The following is an 8,953-nucleotide window of genomic DNA, read 5'->3' as shown; positions in this document are numbered from 1 at the left end:
AACTTCATCTCATCCTTCAAAAAAAAAGGCTACATTATGGTAATGTACTTGTTAGTGTGTTGTAATCTTACACTTGCTTCTTGTCTTTGGGGGCGTGGTTCAAGAGCCTGTTGAATTGTGAAAAATTTGCTGTGCTGCATTCTAATCAGCTTGCTGATTTAAGCACTTGAAATATCTTGCATATCTGCATATTGTGGAAGAAAAATAAAGAGACAGTGTGGGTAAAAGAGTTTATTTATAAAAAAATAGCATAGCTGTACAGCTCTATAAATTGGTCCAGTCTTGTCTGATTTCTTGTCTAAAGTAGTCCTATGGTAGCTTTGGTCTTCCTGATGTTCTCTAGTTTTGTAAGAGATCAACATCCCCACCCTGACATAGTGCCACTGAAGTTGCCTTCAGCAAGAGGTTTTTGTGTTTTAAAACAGTCAATAGTTGCCTAATCAAACCTTCCGTTTTGACTTACTCAGTTTCAGACTCACTACTCTCTCCTTTCTGCAGTGAAAGATCTTCTAAGCATATTATTGCTATGGAAAACTGAGCTCACTAGGTCTAGAAACTTGTCTTCAGGTATGACTCATTTCAGTCCTTTTCTGTAGATGTAGATATGGCTTCCAACTCGTCCTTGAGGTACGTGAGTGTGAAAGATGGTGGCTGTTTTCTCATAGCCCTTTAAGGCTAGAAATGATGATATTTCCTGTAAATGAACATAAATTAGTTTCCACACTCAAAAACTGTATTTTAGAGCTTCAGAACAGTGTTTTAAAATCTTCTGGAAACCAGCCATTCAATAAGCCCCTGGAAGTTTTGTCCCTTATTTAAGAAAGACTGCTACAGAGGGGGTGAGCACTATTCTGTTTGATCTTGTCTGGAGCATATCTTCATCAGATGCTGTCGTTTGAGTACAGGGCCCTCATAAAAGAACTGAGGGGAAGAGGTACGCTGACTAAAGGCATTTTTGCTTGTCCCTGTTTCTTACTTAAAAGCGTATGATTCTGGGAACAGACATGTATTTTAACATGACATGAGGAAAATTCTTTCAGAAAACTTTACTTTATGGCATGCAGAATTCATATGGAGGACAGGTGCAAGTGTTAAGTATGTATCGCCGGGATGGTGCCTATACTGTATTATGGAGTAGGGGTTCAATTTTCATTTAAATGCTTTAAAAAACTACAGACAATACTTTTAAAAAATCTCAATTATAATTCTCTCAATTTCTTGGGTAACTTGACATCAAAACTAGTTTGTTTCATCTTGCAGTTACCATACCTGTTCTAGCACACTGAAGAAAATCAAGTGACTAGGTAATAATGTGTCATTGGAAAACTCCTTATTAAGCCAGCCAAGTGGATTAGAGTAAAACACGTCTGCTTCATCGATATAGCTTTCATTTCCAGTTAGGTCTGGGGGACACTGAAGGAATCTCATTTTTAGAGGACAGTGAACATGGCTAGGGAGAAAAACAAAAACTTCAGAATAAACTGACCAAGACGTGAAATGACCAGAATACCTCAGTCAAAAAAAAAAAGAATAATTAGGTTTCTTCCCCCCTCCACGGCCAATGTTTTCTTCCCTTCTATACTTCATATGAAAGCAGAAGTAGAGAAAGTAGATTCAGCTCCAAGCTGCTGTGAGTGCTTTTAAGCAGTTCACAGAAAGCAGACTTTTCTCAATACAAACGTCATCTGCAAAACATCAGTTTCTTAAACGAAAGATAGTTTTCCACATCAGCTTCATGGTTTGTAGCTTCAATGTGATGTTTATTTACCAGGATATATTACAAACTTTTTGGAATAGTGACTTCTGTCATTGTATGCTATTAATTATATTTCTTTACCTTCTAGCAGCAGAAGTAAAGGTAAAATTAAAATGTTTTGACTATAACAGAGAGTCTAGTTTTGCTACAAAAGCTACCACAATGAAGCTATAAGAAATACTGTCTTAAGTCTGCTGCATATCCTCATACAAAGCTATTTTACAAAAACTGAATAAAATTTAGATGCTGAATCTTACTCTGTGGTGTAAGCACAGTTAGCTTATTTTCTGTATTCATTTTTTATTAGTGGTATGCAAAACAAACTTCCTGCCTCCATTTATCCAGCTCAGGCAGGTTTAGGAAAAAAATCATAATTTCTGCTAAAATGTCTGGATTTTAATGTAATAAACTGTTAGATACTTTATTACCTGTAAAATGGAGTGGAGTGGCATGGCATCATGATGAAGACAAACGCTTGTGACTGGGTAGAGTCCTTACAAAGTTCCTGCACGTGACTCATAACATCAAGAGCGCCCCTCTGGTGAATCAAGCCTGTATACAGGGCTGGGAGTAAGTTTGATACAAGCAGGAAGCTTGCTGCAGACTTCTTCCACGCTTTTAGGTTTTTTAAAGAATATCCTAGAGAAACATTGAAGTTTATGGTAAGCAAAAACTTAATTCCACACAGTACTTCTGAAAAGTTTTAGTTGAAAGCAGTACTTTACTATGAAGCTTTTTAATATGCTGCAGTCTTTACTGTTAAAATGGAAATTCACAGGTTAGTCTTGGAATCCCTTGCTGTTGGATTTAACAGTGTAAATGTTAAATCCATATCTGTCCTTTGGAGTCCAGAAGTAAAACTTTGAAGCCAGTGTTTTATCTCTCTAGAGCTTAGTTTTATTTATTTTTTGTGGGGAAATAATAGTCCATTCATTACTCTGGATGAATGGTATACAGCGACTTACTGATGTGTTGTGATTCACACGTCCAAGTAGAGCCAGAATAAATGATAACATGTTCTCTGGTATGATTGTAGTATTCTTTATCTCCAAGATGTTGAAAGCTATAGCATTCCCTTTATACGTTTGTTATGATCCTTACTGTTAGTTGTTCTTGAGCTACCATCCTTGGAGAAGCTTATTCTCCCATCTTCCATCCCTGCCTTATCACTCCTTCTCTTGAAGGAGCTAATACTAGAAAGAAGACACATTTCTCCTGATGGGAGATAATGTGATTCATTCTTGTCAGTATCATGAGATAAAAATGTTTTATGCAGCCTAGCTGTGACCACCTTTACAGAATCAAACAAGTTAGAGTAGGCCTGTTTCAGAAGCCAGTAGGACAGTGCAAGTATTTAAAGAAGTCTTCAGTCAGCCCATGTTCTAACAAAGTGTAGATATCTCAGGTGAAAACAAAGTCTGATAATTAGTCTGATTTAAACGTGTGGAAACATTCTGCTATAGGCATTTTTAACCGCTTGTGTGAAATAGCCTTAATTTATATTTAGGTGTACTTAGAAAGGAATTGAAAATAATAAACTTTTTTTCCTGCTTTTATTTATAATGTTTTGAGCAATTTCAAGACCTCTTTGCAATCAATGAGTTATCAAAACTATTTTGACATTTTTTTCTTGACAAAAGTTTCCAGATCATACCTTTGATAAATCGAGAAAGTGACCTCATTCTATTGTAGATGTAAAAATTGAGACAGATTAAGAAAAAAAGATGGTCTGACGGGACAGTTTCCTGCATGTAAAGTAGAACTGGTTCTTCTTAAATCTGCTAATGAACTGAACACCAAACTAACCAAAGATATTATTTATTTGATCTTTGCTGGCAACAAAACTACTGAATTAAGATTTACTTTTGTTAAGACTAGCAAAATAGGTTAAAAAAAATTACAATTTTCATTGATCTATTTTGAACTTCTATGTTAAAGCTATCTAGCTTCGTAAGTTCTAGAAATTTGAATCTTTCCTTCATAACTTTCCAGTAGATTAGGTTTCACATCATGATTTGACTCTTTGTACAGATATTACAGTAGTCTAGCTAATACCTTTGTTTCTGCAAAATACTTATTAGGCTCTTTGTTTTGCATAAACAATAATAGTAATAAATAAAAACAGGAAAAAGATAAGCTTTTAAAGTATTCCTTTAAAGCATTAGAAAAATCTTAGTTATCAAAACCAATACGCTCTCCAGTGGAAACTGTGGACAAGGTTCTCTTTGGAATGCAGTTGTGCTGATAGAAAAATTACTGTTGTCAGATGCCAATTCAGCAGTTCATGCAAGCTATCTTTAGTTCATTTTAAAGTTAACTGCATTAGTTTAGGGATGTTGTTTGTGGTTTAACAAACGTGCTATACTATGCCTGAAGGAAGAAGTTACCACATTAACTGTTCTCAAACTGCTGTGAGAAGTAGACTCCACCTAGAGTTTAGTCAAGAGCAGACAAACTATCACCATCTCTTAGTTGATGACTCCAGGTTCAGGTCTAGAAAATAATTTTAATTTCTGAACACCTGAGTTTTTCATACTCAAAGGCAACTGCCTGAGCATACTTTAGAGAAGTGAGTGGAGAAATATTATAAAGGAAACAACAAAATTTGCTGTAAGGGTGGCACTGCACTAAAGTTAGGAGTTACTGAGGCATTTTTTTTTCTTGTAGGAAATACTTTTATCCATGCTAAGGTTTCTACATGTGTATTTCAGTCACTTACTGTTCTTCATCCTTTTTTCTAGGCTACTTCTAAGAATCCTTTGTCATATACCTACATTCAGTATTAACTGTCTGTCTTTGGGTAAAAGTTATATATACAAAAGGTTGCAAGACACTTAAAACCAAATTCTTACCGCAAAAAACCATGCAGAATGGCAGTACTGGATAGATGAACCGGAATTCTTTATGGCTCAACGTGCTGTAATAAAACAGATATGGTACTATAGAGAGACAGCTGAATACATCAGTTCTGTTAACAAAATGTGTTTATAGTCAGTCCTCCATGCTCTAAGAGCACTTAGACATACTTCAAAGCATGTTATCAATTTAGAGTAATCTCTTTTTAAGAATGTAACAAGATCATTCAAATTAAGATTATTTTGTCAGTTGAAACCACACATTAATAAAAGTGCCTGGCTGCTGTGATAGAGCAATGAAGTTGTCTGATTCTGTGAACGCTAAATACTTTATCCATTACTTTTCTGTAATAACAGGCAAGAAAAAGGGTGGGTGGTGAGCTAAGATGTAAGTATGCACTTGTATCTACCAAAGTAACATTCACCTCTGCTAATACAACTTCATTCAACTTGGTTATTTTTTTTTGGTGGTGGGGGGATTACTGCAGGACTTGTGATGGGAACCAGGCAGGTTCTTACAAGGCTAAGGGAGTCAAGAAAGGCCTAAAGCCAGTAGACCTACATGAAGTCAGGACAGTATTTGTGTCCTTGCTACTGTTTTGCTGTATTGTTACTACTGTAGTTGGATACTGTTTACTACTTGATATTTACTAACTTGCTGTATCTTTTCCTGCCTGAAAGTCTCTTGCTTGATCTACAGTTAACTGAAGCTTTAGAAACAGCTTACCTTCTTTTCTAGTTCTTCAAGTGATGTATCCAGCCCTGTGATAAATGTTCTTAAGAGGTGTGTATAAACTTGTGAAATGAAGTAAGTTTTAGAAGCCAAAAAAAACCCTTATTGGGGATGTATTAAAGAAGCAAATAATAGAGTATTTTCATTAACAGACATCTAGTGAACGGTTTTCTAACCGGTTCTATTATTCTTTAAACATTTCTTAGGTGATTCAGTTTTTTTTTCCATTTCCCACTGAATTTCATGCCAAATTATTTTAATATTTCAGGGTCTAACTAAACACACATGCATGCTAATGATACAAATGGTAGTATTACCTTCAATTCTAGAGACTATTGCATAATTGACTGCCTTTTCTCAAGAATTCAAATAGTTTTAGATTTTCTATCACTTAACCTGAATACCATGCTTTGTTGTAGAGAGGACGTGAGCTTTGATGAAAAGAACACAACTAGTGAAAGGTTGTAGTTGTACTTAAGAGAAATTACCTGTATACTAACACTGTCCAGGTCACTGCCATTAGGAAGATGCGATACCTTTTTGGCGCCAGCACACAGCCATGAATAAAGAAAGGGAGGTGGGTACCCAGGACAATTGGTAGTCCCTGGGTCAAGTACCAGTGCCAAGGATGAGAACCATAAAATGTTCCCAAATTCTGCAGCACGTTGAATTTCAAGAAGTTCAACTGAACCAGTACCCACTGGGATGTTCAAGGGATGGGGGAGGAAAAAAAGTTAATAATCCAAATTGAAAAATCAACACGTAAATTGAATTATACAGTCACCATTAGCCTCAAGTGACATTTTCAGTGATAGTTGCATCTTTTCTATCTCTTATCACAGACTTCCTGTTTTGGCAGTTACAGAAAGAAGTGTATAAGGTTTACAGTATACCATTAAAAACTACTCATTTGAAGTAATAGTCTGTTGTTTAAAATAACTAAGAAGTCAGTGTTTAAGAATTTATGACTTCAGATGTACTTACAGAGGATAGGCCAGACACAGTCTAGCCACAGAAATAACAGAATTTAGAGAAGTCCACATCATCTATCTGTGTTAAAATGGTTAGAATTAATCTTAGTTTTATAAGATGTGTAAAGCTGCTTACCTCACCAAAAAACACACGGTCTATTATTAAAGAGATTCCCAATGTGACCAATCTGAAAAAAACAAAAGTTGATTGCATTGCTATTGCTTATGTATCATGTTGTTCTCCAAATTGCTGTCAAAACTTGCTGAAGTTACTCCTAAACTCTTGTAGGATTATCCATACTCATGGCATTTTTACAGTGGCCGTCTGCTATCACCCAGTATCCTTGGCATAACAGCAGGATAAGGTGGAATGATGTTAGTGTTTTTGTCCTTACGAAATCTCTCTCTGACTCTACACAGCATACACATTCATTTCAAAGAGGCATAACTTTTCTTTAAACTTTGTTTTTCCCTGTGTTTTAACAGCTTTTTTTTTTTTCTTTTTTTTGAGTCCTGTCTCTGCTGCATTACCAATTTACCATTATGTGGTATCAATCTTAAGATACAGCTGCAAACAGTCAATTTAAATTCAGAAGGAACTTACCCAACTGGAATGCAGTTGTGCAGGATAAGGTCTGCTTTCCTCTGTTCTCGCAAAAAATGACTGAAGAACAAAGGTATCCATGGGATAGCAGCGGTGGGACGGATAACAATTGCAAGTGCTACCAGTGTTAAATACTTGCAACTAGAATGAGGGAACAAGAGAAAAGTAAACTTATCATAAGATCTGATCAATTATTTTGCAGACAGTGATGTTTCCTCAATATAAATATTGTTGTGTCTCTGACCCAAATTTCTGCATGCTCCAGGTAACCCATTCTCTGAGCGCAGATACTTTGTTTTGCTTGAAAGGTTGCCTGCTACATAACTGTCTTATTAGCAATAGAGACACTAATTAGGAGCGCATACTTGTTTTAAAATAGATAGCTGGTAAAGACAGTTGTAACCACAAATTCATCTATGGCTGCACCCAAACAATTGTTTTCTTTTCTCAAGTTACCACAAACCCCAGTCTTCTAGAGCTTAGGTTAAAGTTTTTTGTGAAGTGATGCTTCAGGTAAATAACAGGAGAATAGTCATGTTGTATACCAGCTATATCACTACTTCAAAAAAAATCTAGAGGAAATACCACAGTTGCTGGTGCTACTTGCTATGTGAGTGAGGCATTTTTGGTTGCTTATAATCCTAGGATAGAAGTCAGCATTTTAAATGGTATCTGTTGTTATCCCAAGCCAGAGGTATCCCAAGCCAGAGGTTATCAGTACTGTTAGTAGAAAGTTTCTCACCTGCTCCCCATCTTGGAACCTTTTACTGGATAGTAGTAAAGGGCAAAAATGGTAAGAAGAGTTTCCATGGTGTTTGTAAGAGTTCTGGTACAGGAATACCATGTAAACCAGGAGCACAGCTGGCAGAAGTACTGAAAATAATTATGAACAAGGGGATGCACAGGGAGATGTGTTAAAACAAGTTCTGTAGCTCAGAGTAACGGTGATAATTCTGAGGCTTGACTTAGCGTTATTTTACCACTGTTCACACTGCAGCGGTGTAAATTAACATGCATATTTTATTAAAAGTCTGGGACTCACCACATACTTCGCTGTTTCTGCATTTTCAAGGTGTCTCACTAATAAATAAAGCTTCACATCAGCAAAAGCTGCCAAAACTGCTTGTACCAGTCTAGGAACCCATATCTATGTAAGCAAAGACAAAACTTCACTTGCAGCAATATCAGTTATATTCCAAGTTCAAAGAGTTCAAGTTCACTATTTTATCAGTCAATGACTTCTTAGACATGAAAATAGTAAGTGAATTATCAAACGTTCTCTATACCTCCCCATGGTTAAAATATAACCCTATGATTCTTTGGCTAGTATTTCTGCCTGAACATAGTTTTCAAAAACCTTTGTCGTTCAGTAACAAAAATGCATGGAATTTAAATGCGATGCTTTAGCAGCAGCTGCGTTTTCTGGCCAAGCGATACTTACCAGCAGCTGAACGTCGTCCTTCCCCAGGAGCTGCAAAGCTTTGTAGATGCTCGCGAAGAGCAGCGGGTAGGAATAGCCCCGCAGGCGCTGCGCCCACTCCCAGGTGAGGTGCCCATAGCTGCGCACGTTAAGGACGCACCGTGACGGGCCGGGGCCGCCAGCCCCCGCCTGAGCCGCGCTCCTCTCGGCCGTGCCCCGCTCCGGCCGCTCGCCCTCCCGAGCGGGGGCGGCGGGGAGAGGGCTCGCTTCGCACCGCCAAAGGATATCTGAACGCCATGCGGTGAGCCACCTCCAGCGACTGCCAGTACTCGTCCGGCACGAAGCTGGTCCGCACCAGGGCGCAGTTCAGCACCCGCACGGCCACCGCCAGCGCCGTCAGGGCCGCGGTCCCGCCGGCAGCGCCTGCGGAAGCAACGCCCGCAAGTGAAAGGCCCGGGCCCCGCCGGGGGCCGCCCCGCCCGTCCCGCCCTCCCGCTTACCGGCGCCGGGCTGCGCGGCGGCTCCGCGGGCGGCCCCGTACAGCACCGACCGCCGCTTGCGGAGCCGCACCGCCTCCGGCCGCCGCGGCCGGCCCCGCGGCAGCAGCAGCCCGT

The 8,953-nt window shown here is 38.7% G+C and overlaps 1 protein-coding gene across 1 annotated transcript; it reads right to left on the bottom strand.

The window, feature by feature from the left end:
- Positions 1–218: 218 nt before the first annotated feature.
- Positions 219–8,951, bottom strand: PIGB (phosphatidylinositol glycan anchor biosynthesis class B; the record flags this gene model as incomplete). Its single annotated transcript, XM_035335929.1, has 12 exons — positions 219–694; positions 1,270–1,450; positions 2,185–2,395; positions 4,609–4,673; positions 5,833–6,044; positions 6,452–6,503; positions 6,920–7,060; positions 7,662–7,792; positions 7,962–8,066; positions 8,361–8,481; positions 8,630–8,762; positions 8,840–8,951. Coding segments are annotated over 12 exons (1,584 nt in total), but the record flags the coding sequence as incomplete, so codon positions are not given.
- Positions 8,952–8,953: the final 2 nt, after the last annotated feature.

The sequence above is a fragment of the Oxyura jamaicensis genome, chromosome 10 (genome assembly GCF_011077185.1).
Source record: "Oxyura jamaicensis isolate SHBP4307 breed ruddy duck chromosome 10, BPBGC_Ojam_1.0, whole genome shotgun sequence".
Taxonomy (NCBI): Eukaryota; Metazoa; Chordata; class Aves; order Anseriformes; family Anatidae; genus Oxyura; species Oxyura jamaicensis.
Note: the sequence above shows the minus strand (reverse complement) of the source record. Positions and strands in the feature narration are given on the sequence as shown.